Source organism: Podarcis liolepis (assembly GCF_965112155.1).
Source record: "Podarcis liolepis genome assembly, chromosome: 1".
In the NCBI taxonomy this organism is placed as follows: Eukaryota; Metazoa; Chordata; class Lepidosauria; order Squamata; family Lacertidae; genus Podarcis; species Podarcis liolepis.
The window spans coordinates 4783151-4804905 of record NC_139554.1 but is presented as its reverse complement, the minus strand read 5'-3'; the positions used below and the strand labels follow the sequence as shown (position 1 = coordinate 4804905).

The 21755-nt window shown below is 46.3% G+C and overlaps 1 protein-coding gene and 1 long non-coding RNA gene across 2 annotated transcripts in view; one reads left to right on the top strand and one right to left on the bottom strand.

Annotated features, from left to right (window-relative positions):
- GNG2 (G protein subunit gamma 2) overlaps positions 1–17119 on the top strand; it is a 73316-nt gene extending 56197 nt beyond the window's left edge. The window contains exons 2-4 of the mRNA XM_083516331.1: positions 7208–7288; positions 10347–10479; positions 16215–17119. Of these exons, the coding sequence (XP_083372457.1) occupies positions 10393–10479; positions 16215–16343 (216 nt within the window). The 5' untranslated portion in view covers positions 7208–7288; positions 10347–10392 and the 3' untranslated portion in view covers positions 16344–17119. The remainder of the gene's footprint in view (positions 1–7207; positions 7289–10346; positions 10480–16214) is intronic.
- A 3008-nt stretch (positions 17120–20127) lies between these two features.
- LOC310712992 lies at positions 20128–21366 on the bottom strand. The gene is made up of 2 exons (XR_014529065.1): positions 21228–21366; positions 20128–20960 (listed from the first exon to the last, which is right to left on the bottom strand). It is a non-coding gene; the product is annotated as an uncharacterized lncRNA (long non-coding RNA).
- Positions 21367–21755: the final 389 nt, after the last annotated feature.

Sequence of the window (21755 nt, the reverse complement as noted above, 5' to 3'; positions counted from 1 at the left end):
ATGCATTCCCAAAGAAACCGGAGGCTTTTTTATTAGGGATAATAGGAGAGGAAGTGAGGAAAGAAGACCGTAAATTATTTCAGTACGCCACAACTGCCGCTAGGATTCTCGTAGCCCAAAAGTGAAAATCCCAGGAGATCCCAACCATAATGGAGGGGCAGACAAAATTATTTGAGTATGCAGAATTGGCAAAAATGACCTCTAAAATCCGAGACCAAAAAGTGACAAAGTTTGAAGAGGAGTGGAGTAAATTTGTTGTGTGCATACGAATTAATTGCAGAAGTTTAGAAACTGTAGCAGGGCTAATATAAATCCTGTGATGGGAATAGAGGGCAAATATGAATCTGTAAGAGAAGATGTAAATTAGGAAAACCGAAGCAGGGCGGGAGGGAAGTCCGGGCGTGAAATTGCACAGGGTAAATAAGACGACACAAAATGTTGAATGTAAAAGTTTAAATTTTATTTATGTTTGTGAAAATCAATAAAAAGCATTTGAAAAGGAAAAAAAAGAAACCTTGTCGGAATCCCAAAACATCCCAAGTGCTTGGAAGAAGAGGGGGGGGAACAAATGCAATGTGTGGCTTTCAAAACTTTTGTTCCAACCTTGATGCAAGGGCTTGGCCAGCCAGCGCTCTGTTTCCAACAGCAGGTAGCCCAAAACTGACAGGCGGAGTATCGCAGGTAGACTGCGCGTAGACATGGAGGTTCTATTTAACTCTCATCTTCCGGGCTATTTTTCCTCCTTGCGGGAGGGGAAAAGCCATTTAAGCTAACAGTGACTCGGACAGGAATGTGAAGGAACCGCTAGGCTAAGCTGGCCTCCTCTTCTAAAGATTTGTGCTACGGTACGTTGCAATGTTTAAGTTGCTGTCATGTTTAAACTACGCTTGACATTCGTTGCAACACAGGCTTTGAAGTTTGAAACGTCTTCTTCTTTTCCTCTTATGTGTTTACTTCCTTGGCTCCCGTGTGCGTCCTCTTTTGGGTTCTCTTGTACGTTTCGCTTACTTTTCAAGTATACACACATACATAAATTGTAAACAGGCAGAATTTTGCCTTCATTGGAAACCAGCGGTAATGAGCCTTTTGCAAATCCGACTAAACATTAGGAAGAACAAATACAAATTTATTATTTCGGTCGCAGACCATCTCCAGCTCACATACAATACAGTGGTGCCCCGCAAGACGAATGCCTCGCAAGACGGAAAACTTGCTAGACGAAAGAGTTTTCCGTTTTGGAGGTGCTTCGCAAAACGAATTTCCTATGGGCTTGCTTCGCAAGACGACAATGCCTTGTGAGTTCCTGCGGGTTCCCCCCCCTTTTTCTAAGCCGCTAAACCGCTTATCAGCTGATCCGATCAGCAGATAAGCCGCTAATAGCGCTAATCCGTCAATGGGCTTGCTTCGCAAGACGAAAAAACCGCTAGACGAAGAGAATCACAGAACGGATTCTTTTTGTCTTGCGAGGCACCACTGTATCAGGGAAGTCATAAAACACGAAAGGGAGACCCCACAGCTAATTCTCCCCTGGTCTCCTCGCTGGCCCAAGTAGGACCAATTCAGCCAGCTAGCCTTGGGGATTATCCAATGCTTATTTCCCCTAAATTGATTTTTGATTTTTATTGTTATTTATGTTTTTATACTGTATTTTATGCTGCTTTTATAACTAAGTGGTTTATATTTGTTGTTAGCCGCCCTGAGCCCGGTTTTGGAACCAGGAATTGCGGGGTATAAATAAAAAATTATTATTATCATTATTATTTATTATTATTATTAAATTTGCAATTGGGTATAACAGGGACAATACAGATATAACAGCAGTTAAAAATATGTAACCTAGAACCAAAACATAGAACCAAATAGACATAAGTCTTATAAGTCTCTGAAAGTCTTTGTAGACTGTGCAAGTCTCTGAAAGAAGCAAGGGGTCAGATTCTTATCTGGTGAAAACAAGCCGTAAAACTTTGTTTTATGACGTCCAACGCTGCCGAAGTGGTCCGGAAACAGACATAGTGAACAGTGAGATATATATATATATATATATATATATATATATATATATATATATATATATATATATAATGTTTTCAAGAGAATCCATCAAGAGTGCATATTTTGTGACTTTCAGTGATTTATAAGATTTCTTCCAGTAGCACCTTAAAGACCAACTAAGTTAGTTCTTGGTATGAGCTTTCGTGTGCATGCACACTTCTTCAGATACACTGAAATAGAAGTTGCCAGATCCTTCTATATAGTGAGAAGGTGGGGAGGGGTGTTACTCAGAAGGATGGTGGGAATGGGAGATAGGCAGATAGCTGGGAGAGCCTGTTGACGACTCTTAACGACTGTAATAGGTCTTACAGGAAAAGGCAAGGGGTGGGAAGGTGAGAAATGGTTTAGTTATGTATAGTGAGATAAGAATCCAATGTCTTTGTTAAGCCCAGGTCTTTTCATGGTTTTAAGTTTGGTAATGAGTTGTAATTCAGCAGCTTCTCTTTCCAGTCTATTTCTGAAATTCCTTTGTAGTAAAACAGCTACTTTGAGATCTTGTATAGAATGTCCTGGGAGATTGAAGTGTTCTCCTACTGGTTTCTCTGTTCTGTGATTCTTGATGTCAGATTTATGTCCGTTTATTCTTTGGCGTAAGGTTTGGCCTGTTTGTCCAATATAGAGAGCTGAAGATTTCTGTTTACTGTATTTGGTTTTGCGGAGAGTGCATATTTCATATATTTTATACTGTTCTGTATAGAGTATATAAAGAGTTTATATTGACATTGCATTGGTCATCGTGTTGCCTTGAACATTACAAATAAAAATTGCGACAGGGGGTGTGGTGAGAACCTGCTTGCCATCGCCATATTTTTTTGGGACGGTGAATTCCACAGGTGGGCACCACATTGTGCAGCGTTCTACCGGTTGAATTATGACCTGCCATGCAGGTGTTAAAGGCACAGGCGCTTTGCTGAGAGGGGAGGTGACAACTGAGGATCAGATCTTAAACAGGACCACCTGTCGGCAGTGTAGGGGAGGAGAAGAAAGTAATTAGCCAGCTGGAACCTATATAGAGAACAAAAGACGTTTATAAGGCTAGGCCAAAGTTTCCTTTGCAAAGCGAGTGGGGGAGCATAGTCCTTGCAGAAACCCCCAATTTCCCTGTCCGGATCTTCCGTTTCTGTGAGTGCATGAAAACTCTCAACCTTGTTGCTTTGTAATCTCCTTTCTCTACAAGAATCTGGGTGCTTTGATTGCAAGGTTTGCAAGCATGCCGGCATCCCACAGGTGAAGTTGGTGGAGAGGCATGCTAAGCCAGCCTTTGCCAATTTGGCAGCCTCTGGAGGTTTGGGACTACAACTCCCATCGGCCCCAATTGGCAAAGGCCGCTTCTAATATAATAATAATACCGCCTCCCAGTATGCCCCACGGAGAGCCTCAAGGTCCATAACTAGCAAGACCCTAGAGGTCCCAGGCCCTAAGGAAGTTAGATTAGCTTCAACCAGAGGCAGGGCCTTTTCAACACTGGCCCCGGCCTGGTGGAACGCTCTGCCTCATGAGACCAGGGACCTGCAGGATCTCATTTCTTTCCGCAGGGCCTGTAAGACAGAGTTGTTCCGCCTGGCCTTTGGCTTGGAGCCAATTTGCTTCCCTCCCCCTCTTTCTTTTTTCTTTTTCCTTTTCTCCTGCGATGAGGCTGCATTTTAATATTTTAATGTTCCACTATTTTAATGTTGTATTTCATAGAATCATAGAGTTGGAATAGACCACAAGGGCCATCGAGTCCAACCCCCTGCCAACAAAATTTTCATTTTGTTTTTAAGTTGTATTCATTCAACTTGTTTTTATTATTGCTTGTTAGCCCCCCTGAGCTCGGCCTTGGCTGGGGAGGGCGGGGCATAAATAAAAATTATTATTATTATTGTGTAGCGAAAGTGGCTTGAACACCAAGCGGCATTTGTTGCACGTTCTTTTATGCTTTTGCTTCAAACCAGACGGGGTTCGTATGCTGCCTGGAGAACTTGCAGTACGAGGGGGTGGGCGAACGCAAAGGGTAAACCTTTTTTGTGGCTGGGAGTGTGTGGTCAGATGACTTCCGTTCCATTTCAGAATGTGCGCCTCCTGTCTCTATCTGTTGGATGTCTGCCTGTCATCGGTCCAATGATCCTTGACATAAACCTTGACAAAATGATTTGCGGCCAAAGTGAATGCCCCCCTCCAGTTAAGCCCCGAGCGCTTAAACCAGGGGTCAGCAAACTGTTTCAGCAGGGGGCCGGTCCACTGTCCCACAGACCTTGTGGGGGGCCGGACTATATTTTTTTGGGGGGGGTGAACGAATTCCTATGCCCCACAAATAACCTAGAGATGCATTTTAAATAAAAGGACACATTCTTCTCGTGTAAAAACACACCGATTCCCAGACCATCCATGGGCCGGATTTAGAAGGTGATTGGGCCAGATCCGGCCCCCGGGCCTTAGTTTGCCTAAAGGTAAAGGGACCCCTGACCATTAGATCCAGTCGCAGACGACTCTGGGGTTGTGGTGCTCATCTCGCTTTACTGGCCGAGGGAGCCGGCGTACAGCTTCCGGGTCATGTGGCCAGCATGACTAAGTCACTTCTGGCGAACCAGAGCAGCGCACGGAAACGCCGTTTACCTTCCCGCCGGAGCGGTACCTATTTATCTACTTTCACTTTGACTTGCTTTCAAACTGCTAGGTGGGCAGGAGCAGGGACTGAGCAACAGGAGCTCATCCCGTCACGGGGATTCGAACCACTGACCTTCTGATCAGCAAGCCCTAGACTCTGTGGTTTAGACCACAGCGCCACCCGCCCCCATGGCTTAAACCTGTGCCTCTGCAGACCTGAAAATGTTTCTTGGGCTGCCTTTGATGCGAGACAGGTGTTGCTGGTTTTGCAGCTGGCTTTTAACACACGCAAACCAAACTGTTCTCGAGATCATTGTGTTCTCTCCCTGCTTCTCTGCCCCTGTGAATACTTTCGTTTTATTTTATTGCATGAGTGTACTGTGGGAATGTTCAGGGTGGCAGGAGAGGATATATCATTTATTAACATCCTTCCTAACTTGTGCTAGCAAGTTCCTTTATGTAGCAGACTTTACATTCCCCCTTTTTACATGCACACCAGGTAGCTGGTTGCAGGCTCGTGTGAGCTTCTCACTATTACACAATACAGTCTGTCTCAGATTGTACGTTCCTGCTAGCTGAGAGCTAGCAGAGCAGTCCTAGCTAAAAGCTGGTCAAACGAACAAGGAAGTAAAAAAAAGTAAAAATGTGTGCTGCGTGACTCATCCTTTCGTTACCTGGACAGGTAAGGTCACACCCACCTTCTATCACATGCAAAAGGACGGATGCTCCAGCCAGGAGGAACAGGCAGTTTTTGACTGGCTGGACCAAACATTCCCATGCATGTCTTGTCTAGCATTACAAGGAATGTTGTACTTGACTGCCTCTCATGGATCACATCCCACACGTACCACCTTTTTTCTTCCATGGAGCTTCCATGGAGCCAGTGTGGTGTAGTAGTTAAGAGCGGTAGTCTCGTAATCTGGGGAACCGAGTTCGCGTCTCCGCTCCTCCACATGCAGCTGCTGGGTGACCTTGGGCCAGTCACACTTATCTGAAGTCTCTCAGCCCCACTCACCTCAGAGTGTTTGTTGTGGGGAAGGAAGGGAAAGGAGAATGTTTGAGACTCCTTTGGGTAGTGATAAAGCGGGATATCAAATCCAAACTCTTCTTCTTCTTCTGGTGGCCGTGTGAAATAAGCCTTTGGGATGCTCCCCAGCCACACCCCGTCTCCTCAGGCCCCGCCCCTCGTCTTGAAGGACAAGGCTACCAATGGCCACTGAGCACAACAGCCGTGTCTTTCTGTCGGAGGCAGTGGATCTCGGAAGAGCCACGGCCGGGAATGGCGGGTTGGGAGAGAGAAAGTCCTGCCCGCGGACTTCGCTTTGAAGCCCCTGGTGGGCCACTGTAAGAACAGGGTGCCGGACCGGCAGTGCCTTCGACCTCATCCTGCAGCCAGGCTAACTTTCCTACCGTCGTGTGGGACATAATTGAGATTGAGATTGAACCCTGACAAGACAGAAGAACTGCTTTTGGGGGACAGAGGACAGACAGGTGTGGAGGACTCCCTGGTCCTGAATAGGGTAACTGTGCCCCTGAAGGACCAGGAGCGCAGACTGGGAGTCATTTTGGATGCACAGCTGTCCATGGAGGTGCAGGTCAATTCTGTGTCCAGGGCAGCTGTCTACCAGCTCCATCTGGTATGCAGGCTGAGACCCTATCTGCCTGCAGACTGTCTCGCCAGAGTGGTGCATGCTCTGGTTATCTCTTGCTTGGACTACTGCAATGCGCTCTACATGGGGCTACCCGGAAACTGCAATTAATCCAGAATGCGACAGCTAGACTGGTGACTGGGAGGGGCCGCTGGGACCACATAACACCGGTCTTGAAAGATCAACATTGGCTCCCAGTACGTTTCTGAGCACAATTCAAAGTGTTGGTGCTGACCTTTAAAGCCCTAAATGGCCTCAAAGGCCCAGTATACCAGAAGGAGCGTCTCCACCCCCATCGTTCAGCCCGGACACTGAGGTCCAGCTCCAAGGGCCTTCTGGCGGATCCCTCACTGCGAGAAGCAAAGTTACAGGGAACCAGGCAGAGGGCCTTCTCGGTGGTGGCACCCTCCCACCAGATGTCCAAGAGAACAACTACCACCAGACTTTTAGAAGACATCTGAAGGCAGCCCTGTTTAGGGAAGCTTTTAATGTTTGATGTATCACAGTATTTTAATATTTTTTTGGAAGCCGCCCAGAGTGGCTGGGGAAGCCTAGCCAGATGGGTGGGGTATAAATAATAATTATTATTATTATTATGCCTTTGTTTAGGTCTGATGAAACAGATTCCAATTGCTTCCTTCTGCTTTTCTGCGGGCGGGCAGTTCGCTCTTTCGGGTTATAAGCTGTTTCAAGCCCCCTTTAAACGTCGCGCCTTAGGCTTGCAGCCTGCTCTGGGGTCTGTAAGGTGAAGGGTGGGCAATCCATAATAAAAATAATAGTTAATAATATTATTGGGGGTGAGGCGAGGGGGGAAAGGATCTCCCCAGGGGCTGGTGGGAGTTGTGCTTCAAAACATCTGGTGGGGATGGATAGCAGGGCTTAGACACATCTTACATGCGCCATTCTCTTTGATTCTACAGGGCTTTGCTTACTCTTGAGGAGTGAACATCCTCGGCTCGGATCATCTCCACACAGAATATCACAGGGGACACTGACTTCAGGTGAATTGCCCTCATCAATTTTCTATCTAGCACATGAGACCCTTAATCTCTGGGCTGTGGGTTTGGGGGGAAAAACATTCCAACATTGCAGAGGGTTGTACAGTGGTACCTCGGGTTACATACACTTCAGGTTACAGACGCCACTAACCCAGAAATAGTACCTCGGGTTAAGAACTTTGCTTCAGGATGAGAACAGAAATCGTGCTCCGATGGTGCGGCGGTAGCAGGAGGCCCCATTAGCTAAAGTGGTGCTTCAGGTTAAGAACAGTTTCAGGTTAAGAATGGACCTCTAGAATGAATTAAGTTCTTAACCTGAGGTACCACAGTACTAGATTTTCACTTTTCTAAAGTCTTAAAGGGTGGTTCTTAATTTTCCTTATTGATAATGTTATTGTTTTCTCTTTTTGGCAAACCACTTTGACTGGGTTGTTTTTTTAAACAGTCACGCGGCGTATGAATCTTATGAAATAAGTAAAATAGAAGTCATCTTGGGAAACCTGCTGCCTAATCTCTAAACACATCGTGGGAGGGAGCTGGTTGTGTTTGAACCAAGCGGAGGGCCTTCTCGGTAGTGGCACCCACCCTGTGGAATGCCCTCCAATCAGATATCAAGGAAACAAACAACTATCTGACTTTTAGAAGACATCTGAAGGCAGCCCTGTTTAGGGAAGTTTTTAATGTTTGGTGTTTTATCGTGTTTTTAATATTCTGTTGGGAGCTGCCCAGAGTGGCTGGGGAAACCCAGTCAGATGGGCAGAGAATAACACACTCTCTCTCTCTCTCTCTCTCTCTCTCTCTCTCTCTCTCATCTATCTATTTACTTGGTCCCGGGAAGTTAGATTGGTTTCAACCAGAGCCAGGGCCTTTTCCACACTGGCTCCAGCCTGGTGGAACGCTCTGCCTCATGAGACCAGGGCCCTGCAGGATCTGATTTCTTTCCGCAGGGCCTGTAAGACAGAGTTGTTCCGCCTGGCCTTTGGCTTGGAGCCAATTTGATTCCGTCCCACTCTTTCCCCAGAGGACAGGATCACACTTCAAAACGACCTTGACAGATTAGAGAACTGGGCAAAAGCAAACAAGATGAATTTTAACAGGGAGAAATGTAAAGTATTGCACTTGGGCAAAAAAAATGAGAGGCACAAATACAAGATGGGTGACACCTGGCTTGAGAGCAGTACATGTGAAAAGGATCTAGGAGTCTTGGTTGACCACAAACTTGACATGAGCCAACAGTGTGACGCGGCAGCTAAAAAAGCCAATGCAATTCTGGGCTGCATCAATAGGAGCATAGCATCTAGATCAAGGGAAGTAATAGTGCCACTGTATTCTGCTCTGGTCAGACCTCACCTGGAGTACTGTGTCCAGTTCTGGGCACCACAATTCAAGAAGGACACTGACAAACTGGAACGTGTCCAGAGGAGGGCAACCAAAATGGTCAAAGGCCTGGAAACGATGCCTTATGAGGAACGGCTAAGGGAGCTGGGCATGTTTAGCCTGGAGAAGAGAAGGTTAAGGGGTGATATGATAGCCATGTTCAAATATATAAAAGGATGTCACATAGAGGAGGGAGAAAGGTTGTTTTCTGCTGCTCCAGAGAAGCGGACACGGAGCAGTGGATCCAAACTACAAGAAAGAAGATTCCACCTAAACATTAGGAAGAACTTCCTGACAGTAAGAGCTGTTTGGCAGTGGAATTTGCTGCCAAGGAGTGTGGTGGAGTCTCCTACTTTGGAGGTCTTTAAGCAGAGGCTTGACAACCATATGTCAGGAGTGCTCTGATGGTGTTTCCTGCTTGGCAGGGGGTTGGACTCGATGGCCCTTGTGGTCTCTTCCAACTCTATGATTCTATGATTCTATGATTCTATGATTCTTTTTCCTTTCTCCTCCTGCGATGAGGCTACATTTTAATATTTTAATGTCTCAATATTTTAATGTTGTATTTTCATTTTGTTTTTAAGTTGTATTCATTCAACTTATTTTTATTATTGCTTGTTAGCCGCTCTGAGCCCAGCCTTGGCTGGGGAGGGCGGGGTATAAATAAAAATTATTATTATTATATTATTATTATTTATTTATGGTATCAGCATAATGGCCTAATGGGTGAGCTTGAATTCATTTTCTCAAAACTCACTTTACTTTTTATACACCTGAGTTTACATGAATCCTCCTCTGCAAGCTAAGTGTTTTCCCAAGGTGAGTTTCTCTTCTCCACCAGCTAAGATACTTCAAAAATAAAAATAGTGGACTAGTTTCTTGCAGCCCATGAAACCAAACTGTAGTATTTGCATCATTATTAATCACCCTCCCCTCAGTCAGACTTAGAATCATAGAATCATAGAGTTGGAAGAGACCACAAGGGCCATCGAGTCCAACCCCCTGCCAAGCAGGAAACACCATCAGAGCACTCCTGACATATGGTTGTCAAGCCTCTGCTTAAAGACCTCCAAAGTAGGAGACTCCACCACACTCCTTGGCAGCAAATTCCACTGTCAAACAGCTCTTACTGTCAGGAAGTTCTTCCTAATGTTTAGGTGGAATCTTCTTTCTTGTAGTTTGGATCCATTGCTCCGTGTCCGCTTCTCTGGAGCAGCAGAAAACAACCTTTCTCCCTCCTCTATATGACATCCTTTTATATATTTGAACATGGCTATCATATCACCCCTTAACCTCCTCTTCTCCAGGCTAAACATGCCCAGCTCCCTTAGCCGTTCCTCATAAGGCATCGTTTCCAGGCCTTTGACCATTTTGGTTGCCCTCCTCTGGACACGTTCCAGTTTGTCAGTGTCCTTCTTGAACTGTGGTGGCCAGAACTGGACACAGTACTCCAGGTGAGGTCTGACCAGAGCAGAATACAGTGGCACTATTACTTCCCTTGATCTAGATGCTATACTCCTATTGATGCAGCCCAGAATTGCATTGGCTTTTTTAGCTGCCGCGTCACACTGTTGGCTCATGTCAAGTTTGTGGTCAACTTCTTCCCCCGAGGATGGCTTTGCAAGCCTAGCAGTTTATTAGTTCCCTGATGGACCACCTTGATTTATTCTCTCGTCTTTTGCAGAGCACCGGGAGCGGCGAGCACCCGCAGGCCCACGAGGAACGTTCAGATGGCCAGCAACAACACCACCAGCATAGCGCAAGCCAGGAAACTGGTAGAGCAGCTCAAAATGGAGGCAAACATCGACAGAATAAAGGTAAGGCCCTGTGAGCAAGTTCTCGGCTCAGGCAGGTGGTTTAGGGCAGGCATAGGCAACCGTCGGCCCTCTAGATGTTTTGGCCTACAACTCCCATGATCCCTAGTGAAATATACTCTGAGTCGAAAGTGGATTTCATGCTCTTTATTCAGCTCATAGTGGTGAGGAGGAATGAATGTTTCCCTAAAATATCTGCTTTATATACATTATTTACACAATGGGCCCCACGTGATTGGCTAATTCCAGGATTCTCCTGTAGGCCAATCAGGTTGTGGATTCACTTCCACCTGGAGCTGGATTGGGTGGCTCCTGTGGACCAATCATACTGCTGCATTCTGACTCCTATTGCTCTAGGACCAATCAGACTGCTGCATTTTGGATCCTACTGTTCTAGGACCAATCAGACTGCTGCATTCTGGATCCTATTGTTCTAGGACCAATCAGACTGCTGCATTCTGGATCCTATTGTTCTAGGACAAATCAGACTGCTGCACTTTGGATCCTATTGTTCTAGGACCAATCAGACTGCTGCATTCTGGATCCTATTGTTCTAGGACCAATCAGACTGCTGCATTCTGAATCCTATTGTTCTAGGAACAATCACACTGCTGCATTCTGGATCCCATTGTTCTAGGACCAATCACACTGCTGCATTCTGGCTCCTATTGTTCTAGGACCAATCAGACTGCTGCATTCTGAATCCTATTCAACTCAGTACATAACACCTAGCTAACAGGACCAGTGGTCAGGGATGATGGGAACTGTAGTCCCAAACATCTGGAGGGCCAAAGGTTGCCGATGCCTGGCTTGGGGGAAGGGGATGTTGTTGATTTTTTTTGGAGCAGCTTTGGCCCTGCAGAAGTTCTTGGGACTACAACTCCCATAAGCCCCAGCCAGCATGGGGATGGTGGGAGTTGGAGTCTGTGGAATTGGACAATTCAGGACAGTGCGTCATTAAATGGTGGAACTCGCTGCCACAGGAGGCAGAGATGGCCGCCATCTTTGATGGCTTTAAAAGACAACTGGCAAAATTCATGGAGGAGAGCGCGATCAAGGGCTATTACCCACCGTGGTTCTGCTCTGCAGAAAATGAGAGCGGTCTTGTGTTCGAATCCTGCTTGAGGGTTCCTCATTGGGGCATGTGTTCGGCCGCTGTGAGAACAGGAAGCTGGGCTAGATGGGCCTGATCCACCAAGCTCATCATATGTTCTTATCTTAAGTAGACTGGCTAGAATTTGCAACGATAAAGCGACCCCACCCCCGCCATCCAGGGAGAAATCTGGGGTGTTGGGGTGTTGGACAATCAGGAGTGGATTTCTTTTGTGACAAGACCATGAGCTCCCTTCAGCTCTGGTAAAAAAGTAAAGGTAAAGGGACCCCTGACCATTAGGTCCAGTCATGACCGACTCTGGGGTTGCGGCGCTCATCTCGCTTTATTGGCCGAGGGAGCCGGCATACAGCTTCCGGGTCATGTGGCCAGCATGGCTAAGCCGCTTCTGGCGAACCAGAGCAGCACACAGAAACGCCATTTACCTTCCCGCTGGAGCAGTACTGATTTATCTACTTGCACTTTGACGTGCTTTCGAACTGCTAGGTTGGCAGGAGCAGGGACCGAGCAATGGGAGCTCACCCTGTCACGGGGATTCGAACCGCTGACCTTCTGATCGGCAAGCCCTAGGGCTCTGTGGTTTAACCCACAGTGCCACAAATTCCTGGGCTCCGAAGTCTATTCCTTTCAAGAGTAGATCTTTTGTTCCTGGTTCTAGTTGGCGGATATCAGGATTAAAACAACAACAACACCAGATCCTGCAAGCCTGGCGTCTGCCACTCGTGTCTTGGTAAATGAAATTTGGCCCATGTGTGCCAGCAAATCTTCTTTCTTCTTCTTCTTTGGCGATCCCTCGTAGCCGAATAAGATTGCCTTCCATAAACACGGTTTTAACAGTGAGTCCGTAAGCGACAGCGATTCCACCGTTCAGGCACGCCCTCGCTTTACGAATCCTCAAGCCATTTCCATTGCATTGCCACATTGTGGGAACTTGGCTTGGCTCGAGTTAGCATTTCCTAGCTATATTTCTCTGGTTGTGCTTTTGTTAAACGGGGTAACCTCCCCTGCTATCCATGGACAGAGATTCAGACAGCCTTGGCGTTAAGATGTGCTAAGTGGCTGCGGCTTGCTGCTTTCTCCCTGTGTTACTATGGCAACAGCAAGCATCCTTCACCGTGGCTTGGCATACTTAGAAAGGGGTCTCGGGCAGCCTTGTGTTATCAAGGGGTTGGTTGCTATTACACAAAAACACATACGTTGCAGGATGGACATGGGTTTGGAAAATTCCCCAAGGTGTACCTGGTGCAGACGAGGAAGACAGGAGAAAATCCATTCCATTTGCCTTTAAAGGCAAACATACCCAGCTCATTTTCTGAAACCATACATGAGCCAAAACACAGCCATCCTTTGAGATTCATACTTTCTGAATTTTGCAATGCAGCTCTCCCCCCAACGAATGTGTACCAAAATGCCTTATTGGGGGGGGGGGGGACTGCAAAATGACATGTGCTGGACAAAATTGCACAGCAAAATTGGATGTAGCGTGAAAAAGGAGCACGAAAACGCTGATAATTTTTCATGAGGGCTTCTTAAAAAGAATCGGCAAACAAGATGTGGAAATGTGAGGAAGTGAAGATTGGAAAAATATGTAACGGAGAAGTCAGAATGAAGAGATTTGCCTATCCCTTGTGTCTCTATCTTCCCCGCTGCAGAGAGTGGGGATTTCAACGAAGGCATAGTTTGCACAATGTAGTTTTCTAAGATATCAGCTCCCTGAATTTTGATTTCTACTCTAGTTCATTTGCAGGGGTAGGAGGGGAAATGAGGCCGAGGCCAGCATGGCTCTGGGAATTATGAAATTTGGGCAAAAGAGGGAGAGTGGGGAGAGTGTTCTTTATATTGGGAGCTGGCCCATTAGGGCAAATGGGGCACAGCCCCACCCACCCAGTAGAGTAGTGGCAAATTCAAAAGGACAGGACATGATACCGTTGGATCAATCCATCAACATCTGATGGATGATTTAGGATTGGGTCCGGCATCACTTTCGCTGCCCCTGTGTGCCAGTATCCATGCTCAGCAGAGTTACATCTCAACGCAGCTGCTTCCTTGGAAGTAGGCAATAAACACTCATAGATGCCATATTCAGTCAAGTGCACAGTTTTGCTTGACAGGCATAAAGCATATTGGTAGCAAATATATACAGTACTACTACTACTACTACTACTACTACTACTAATAATAATAATAATAATAATAATAATAATAAAATTATTTATACCCCGCCCATCTGGCTGAGTTTCCCCAGCCACTATAGGCAGCTTCCAATCGAGTGTTTAAACCAATACAGCATTAAATATTAAAAACTTCCTTAAACAGGACTGCCTTCAGATGTCTTTTAATAACAACAACAACAACAACAACAACAACAACAACAACAACAACAACAACAAATTTATTATTTATACCCCGCCCATCTGGCTGGGTTTCCCCAGCCACTCTGGGCGGCTCCCAACAGAACGCTAAAATACAATAACCTATTAAACATTAAAAGCTTCCCTAAACAGGGTTGCCTTCAGATGTCTTCTAAAAGTTTGGTAGTTATTTTTCTCTTTGACATCTGGTGGGAGGGCGTTCCACAGGGCGGGTGCCACTACCGAGAAGGCCCTCTTTCTGGTTCCCTGTACCCTCACTTCTCGCAATGAGGGAACCGCCAGAAGGCCCTCGGAGCTGGACCTCAGTGTCCGGGCTGAACGATGGGGGTGGAGACGCTCCTTCAGGTATACTGGGCCTTTGAGGCCGTTTAGGACTTTCAAGGTCAGCACCAACACTTTGAATTGTGCTCGGAAACGTACTGGGAGCCAATGCAGATCTCTCAGGACCGGTGTTATGTGGTCCCGGCGGCCTCTCCCAGTCACCAGTCTAGCTGCCGGATTTATTGCAGTTTCCGGGTCACCTTGAAAGGTAGCTTAGAGTCCAACAAGACTCCAAGACTCACTCTCTCTCTGCTTCCCTCACCGCAAGGCTCAAGCAAGAGACTCACAACAAGTTACAAGTTGCACAGAACCATTGTTATCAGTACTTCCTGCGACACTGCACATGTCCAAAGGACAGTTCCCACAGAAAATGTCAATGCATAGACCAAACAATCTCGACCTTCTGCTTCTTTGTTCTTTGTTTGTGGAACAAATGATTCTCTCTCACACACAGAGAGAATACCCAACAGATACTCACAACCACGGCTTCTTACAGCCACCGCTGTGAGATTACGCAATAAGAACATAAAAATAACCTGCTGGATCTGCCCAATGGCCCATCTAGTCCGGATCCTGTTCTCACAGTGACGAACCAGATGCACGTGCGAAACCCGCAAGCAGCACCTGAGGACAAGAGCCCTCATCCCTCCTGAGTCTGAGATTGTGGTGGCAGAGAATAGCCCTCTCCTCCATGATCTTGTCTGATCCTCTTTTAAAGCCATCAAAGTTGATGGCCATCACTGCCTCCTGACAGGAAAAGGTTGAATTTTTGCTTTTCCGGGAGGTCAGCAAGCCTCACCAGCAGGGCATCAATGGTCTCACTATGTGCCTCTTCATAAAAGGGACACCTGGGCTTCCTATCTCCCCCAATAAACAGGCGCAAAATCTCTGAGCATATGGGACTTTTTAAAAAAGAATCCTTCCAGGACCAGCGAGGGCAGAGCCGAGCTTCTAGCAAGTGTAAAAGCCCTTCTTGCATTTTTGGACACGAGAAAGAAGAGCTATGCTCGCTATATATCTCTCAATTTCTCCAATTTTATAGTCAGGGCACCTTGAGCAGTCCTGTTGTCTCTCGGTGTCTATGATTCTTTGCTACAGGAGGGTAGATTTCTGTTGCAGTCGGAGGAAAACTTGCATTGACTTTGTGCAAGTTGAGAGTCTATTAATATCTAGAGACCCTCGTACCTACGGGACCGCCTCTCCTGGTATGCCCCACGGAGAGCCTCAAGGTCCATAAATAGCAACACCCTAGTGGCCCCAGGCCCTAAGGAAATCAGATTAGCCTCAACCAGAGCCAGGGCCTTTTCCGCACTGGCCCCAGCCTGGTGGAACGTTCTGCCTCATGAGACCAGGGCCCTGCAGGATCTGATTCCTTTCTGCAGGGCCTGTAAGACAGAGCTGTTCTGCCTGGCCTCTGGCTTGGAGTCAATTTGATTCCCTCCCCCTCTTTCTTTTTTCTTTTCCTTTCTCCTCCTGCGATGAGGCTACATTTTAATATTTTAATGTTGTATTTTAATTTTGTTTTTAAGTTGGATTCATTCAACTTGTTTTTATTATTGCTTGTTAGCCGCCCTGAGCCCAGCCTTGGCTGGGTATAAATAAAAATTATTATTATTATTATTATTGCATTTTTGGATACGAGAAGAGATGTGCTGCTGGTGCAGCTATATCTCTCTCGATTTCTCCAATTTTATAGCTGGGGCACCTTGAGCAGTCCTGTTGTCTCTCGGTGTCTATGATTCTTTGCTACAGGAGGGTAGATTTCTGTTGCAGTTGGAGGAAAACTCGCATTGACTTTGTGCGAGTTGAGAGTCTATTAATATCTAGAGGGTTTAAGGTCTCCATCTTCTGCCTCCGTGGGCTTCCTTGCCCAAGTAGCTGCTCTTTGAGAATTGCTTTCCGGGAAACTTGACCTCCTCTCTCTTTCCTCCCAGGTGTCAAAAGCTGCCGCAGACCTGATGGCGTACTGCGAAGCCCACGCCAAAGAAGACCCTCTATTGACTCCCGTCCCTGCTTCAGAAAACCCCTTTAGGGAGAAGAAGTTTTTCTGCGCCATTCTGTAAACCTCACAGGAGCCTGTGACCCCAATTTGGGCCGCCCTGGACACTGATGTAGAGATTTTTTCAGCAACGTGGACGTGTTTCCAGAGTCCACCCAATTTAAAACATAAAATCAAAATGGCCTGGAAGTTTACAGAGAAGTGCATGATCATAAAAAAAGAAAACGGCTGCCTTCTTGGGAGAATGGAATGGTGATGTTGCTCTACGTTATGAGGCTCAAGATCTTGACATCTGCAGAGTTGTCTGGAGAGGGAGGGGGGAATGTGTAAACGAGTAAAATTGATGTCCACTTACGCTCTTGCCAGACAAAAACCCTTTTGCCTTTTTCTTTCCAAAAAAAAAAAGAGGGTTGCGCAGAGCACGGTTGAAAAGGGTTGTGTATCTGTGTGTGTGTGTACATAATATCCTTATTCCTTTTTTGTGTCCCCCCCCCCAAAAAAAAATGTCACTCAGTTATTTATGTTGAATCGTAAAATTATCGCAGCAGGTTAGATTTATTCCGATGTTCCTTAGCATTTGGGGCTTGTGTGTATGTAGCATTTTTAGAGTAGTGCCACGCGAGGGGGACGGGGGACCAGAATTGCAGTTGCTGTTCAGCCTCGGCCAATTTTGTTCTTTTCCAAGGATTAAACTAAGGATGTGCCATAGCTTCGGAAGGGCCTGGGAGGCCGCCGTGTACATTCCCGACGTAGTTACTACCACTGTTTTTCTAACACTTGTATTTGGTAGCTTTTTTTGTTTTGTTTGTTCTGCAAGTAAAAACTGTATGTTGTGATTGATGGGGCATTTTGACTCGTCCTTTTCATCTCCTTGTATCGCAGACTTCTGTGCTGTTCCTATGGTGCCGTTACAGTGAGCATCATCAGACTGCAGATAGTTCTATACGCAGTGGTCACCATCTCAGAAGGCAAAGCTGTCCCCATGTCGGGGATGCTTTGCTGGGCTAAAGCAGCGGTTCCCAATTTTTTTGGGGGGGGCTGCTGCTCCCTTGGTTCTCTAAAGATATCCCACTACCCTATAGAAAGCATTCAGAGTAGTGGCTTGCACGGCCCACCACGGACGATAATAGCACAATAAAATTCGACACACATTTGCACATTCAGAATCCACCCAAAACTATGAATTAACTAAAAAAGGGGGGGGAGGGATGAGCCTGATCCAGAGATACTAGTTTTTCAAAGTCTGGTAGTCATTTCATAAAATCCTAGAGTTGGAAGGGACCTTGAGGGTCATCTAGTCCAACCCCCTGCAATTCAGGAATCTCAGCTAAAGCATCCAGGACAGATGGCTGTCCAATATCTGCATAAAAACCTCCAAGAAAGGAGAGTCCACCACCTGAGGGAGAGTGTCTTACTTTTGAGCAGCTGTTGCTGTCAGAAAGCTCTTCCTGATGTTTAGCCGGGATCTCCTTTCTTGCGACTTTAAGCCATGGGTTCGAGTCCTACCCTCCAGAGCAGGAGAAAACATCTTCCATGTGACAGCCCTTGAGATACAGTGGTGCCTCGCAAGACGAAAAGAATCCGTTCTGTGATTCTCTTCGTCTAGCGGTTTTTTCGTCTTGCGAAGCAAGCCCATTGACGGATTAGCGGATTAGCGCTTTTAGCGGCTTATCTGCTGATCGGATCAGCTGATAAGCGGCTTAGCGGCTTAGAAAAAGGGGGGGAAGGAAAAAAACCCAGCAGGAACTCGCAAGACATTTACAGATAGGTAGCCGTGTTGGTCTGCCATAGTCAAAATAAAAAAATTCCTTCCAGTAGCACCTTAAAGACCAACTAAGTTAGTATACCCCTCCCCACCTTCTCACTATATAGAAGGATCTGGCAACTTCTGTTTCAGTGTATCTGAAGAAGTGTGCATGCACACGAAAGCTCATACCAAGAACTAACTTAGTTGGTCTTTAAGGTGCTACTGGAAGGAATTTTTTTATTTTCGCAAGACATTGTCGTCTTGCAAAGCAAGCCCATAGGAAATTCATTTTGCGAAGCACCTCCAAAACGGAAAACTCTTTCGTCTAGCGAGTTTTCCGTCTTGCGAGGCATTCGTCTTGCGGGGCACCACTGTATTTGAAGATGGCTATCCTATTTCCCCTCAGTCTCCTCTTTTCCAGGCTAAACATACCCAGCTCCTTCAAGAGCTCCTCACAAGGCTTGGTTTCCAGACCCTTGATCATCTTGGTCGCCCTCCTCTGCACACCTTCCAGCTTGTCAACATCCTTCTTAAATTGTGGCACCCAGAACTGGATACAGTATTCCAGGTGTGGTCTGACCAAGGCAGAAGAGAGTGGGACTATTACTTCCCTTGATCTGGACTCTAGACTTCTGTTGATGCAGCCTAGAATAGCATTAGCTTTTTTTGCTGCTGGATCACACTGTGGTCTCATGTCAAGCTTGTGGTCCACCAAAACCCCTAGCTCCTTTTCACATGTACTCCTAGTAAGCCAGGTGTCCCCCATCCTATATTTGTGCATCTGGTTCCTTCATCGCAAGTGCAGAATCTGACATTTGTCCCTATTGAAATTCATTTTGTTAGTTGGCGCCTGGTTCTCCAATCTGTTTAAGGCCATTTTGAATCCCCGTTCTGTTTTCTGTGACATACCCAGCTCATTTGCCCCTCTGCCACTCCCTTGCCTCTTAACAGGCCCACTAGGCAATCCCACCATGCCCAGAGGGGTGGAATTGTCCACTCTTGAACCACTGGGCTGGTGGAAGAGGGTGCCTTGTTTCCTCCCAGGTTTGTACGACACGATAGACAAAGTACAAAGCGGGAGGGGGCTGGAGGCTCCCTGGATGAAACGGGCATTGGAAGAGAGATTATTAGAAGCATCTGTAGCTGCCGCCAGCTCTGATGGCTGTACGGTGAGTGAGGGGAGGCGGCATGTGCTTTCTCATCCTGCTGGCAATATGGGGAACCCACAAGAGCTGGTGACTGCGTCCAACTTGGATGGCTGTAAAGCATTAGGTTCATGGAAGACATGGGGCAACCTTCTCCTTTTCTTCCTGGGAAGAGGGTGGGGAGAAAGAAAGACCTGGCTGAGGCAAAGGAGAAGAACAACCTCTGCCATCCTGGCCTGACGGGAGCTGTAGCGCAAAACATCTGGAGGACACCAGGCTGACGAAGGCTGATCTAAATGTGTCCTGGTAGCAAATAATAATTAAGAGCTGGACCATCAAGAAGGCTGATCGCCGAAGAATTGATGCTTTTGAATTATGGTGCTGGAGGAGACTCTGGAGAGTCCCATGGACTGCAAGAAGATCAAACCTCTCTATTCTGAAGGAAATCAGCCCTGAGTGCTCACTGGAAGGACAGATCCTGAAGCTGAGGCTCCAAGACTTTGGCCATCTCATGAGAAGAGCAGACTCCCTGGAAAAGACCCTGATGTTGGGAAAGATGGAGGGCACAAGGAGAAGGGGACGGCAGAGGACGAGATGGTGGGACAGTGTTCTTGAAGCTACCAGCATGAGTTTGACCAAACTGCGGGAGGCAGTGGAAGACAGGAGTGCCTGGCGTGCTCTGGTCCAGGGGGTCACGAAGAGTCGGACTCGACTAAATGACTAAACAACAACAATAATAATTACAGTGGTACCCCTGGTTGCGAACAGTTCTGGAGGCCCGTTCGCAACCTGAAAAGAACGCAACCCGCAGGTCACACTTCGTTGCTTCTGCGCATGACGTCATTTTGCACATCTGCACATGTGCAAGCGGCGAAACCCGGAAGTAACCCTTTCCGGTACTTCCGGGTCACCACGGGACGCAACCTGCAAACACTCAACCTGAAGCAAACGTAACATGAGGTATTATTATCATTTATTTATTATTTATATCCCGCCCATCTGGCTGGGTTTCCCCAGCCACTCTGAGCGGCTCCCAACAAAAGATAAAAAATACATTAAAATATCACACATTAAAAACTTCCCTGAAGTCTTCTAAATGTTAGGTAGTTGCTTATTTCTTTGACATCTGATGGGAGGGCGTTCCACAGGATGGGCGCCACCACCGAGAAGGCCCTCTGCTTGGTTCCCTGTAACCTCACTTCTTGCAGGGAGGGAACCGCCAGAAGGCCCTCGGCGCTGGACCTCAGTGTCCTGGCCGAACAATGGGGGTGGAAATGCTCCTTCAGGTATCCTGGGCCGACTCTCTGCTCCTTCGAAAGTAACACCTCCAAGAAAGATGGTCCTTGTGTGCTCCATATCCATCTTGCCGTGCCGTTATCAGCAAGCATCTGTTATAACAATTTGTGGGAGCTTCGTCTCGATATGACAAGCTCGCCACAGAAAGCTGTGAGTTGATTCCTTCTGCAAAAAAGCCCTCTGCTGGATAGTTTGGGCAAAAGCCCACTGACCTGATAACCACAGCAACTCCAGGGAAGGAAGGAGGTTGTGGCACAGAAGAGACGCCTCATTTTTTGTCTTGGATGTAGGATATGAGCTACGAAGACCCAGGTTCAAATTTCTGGAGCTGTTTGCTCTTGGTGCGAAATTCGTGAGGATTCTCTGACCTGAAATCACGTTTATGAGCAGCGAGGAGATGTTCAAAACATTTCAGCAAAGCTTTATTTAGACTAGCATTTGTATCCTACTCTTCGGCCAAAAAGGCTCCCAGAGTGGCTTGCTTACATGTCTGCTCAGAAGTAATCCCACTTAGAGAGAATATGAAAAAATGGCTTATAAATGGGTAAAAGCTTAATGGTAAGGATTTGGTGATCTAATAAATTTAAGTGGAATACAAAAAAGGGAGGTATGAGGAGGTCCGGGGAAATAAGCTTAAGGAAAATAAGAAACGGAAAATCAATGTGTTTTTAATTGTTTTTATTTTGCATTTTTCTTTTTCTTTTTCCATTTTTATTGTAATATGTTAAAAAATCTTATAAAATATCTTATAAAAAAAAACTAACAGAAGTAATCCCACTTAGCTCAATGATGCAGAAATCCTAGTTGTTGACATACAGTTGCCATCTAAGACAGCTTTGGCTTCTAAATGATGAAGTGTGAGATCTGAAAGTTATGAGTGTCATCCTTCAGATTGGCTTTCAGGGTGGCTCATATAAAAATCCAACAACAAAATATAATCCAAACCAAAAAAACTATTATTTTTTTCATGATCTTTTGTAAAATAAAAACAAGAATGAGCTTTAACTCCACCTGTCCAATAAATCACTCTAGAAAATGGATCAGATTTTTAAAAATCGATTTAAATCTTCATTGGCCTGAACTGTGGAATATCCTCTTTTGAAAAATGGGGAAATCCTTTACTCCATCCCACTAGCCAGATGCTGTTTGCAGGATTTCTTGAAACACATGCAAACAAAAGGCAAGCTCCAACGTTGCACTTAAAAATCTAGGCAGCAGGCGGATATTCAACAGGGGAAGCTTTCGTCCTTCCTGTTGCCCTCCGTCTGCCTAAAAAGCCTTTGAACAA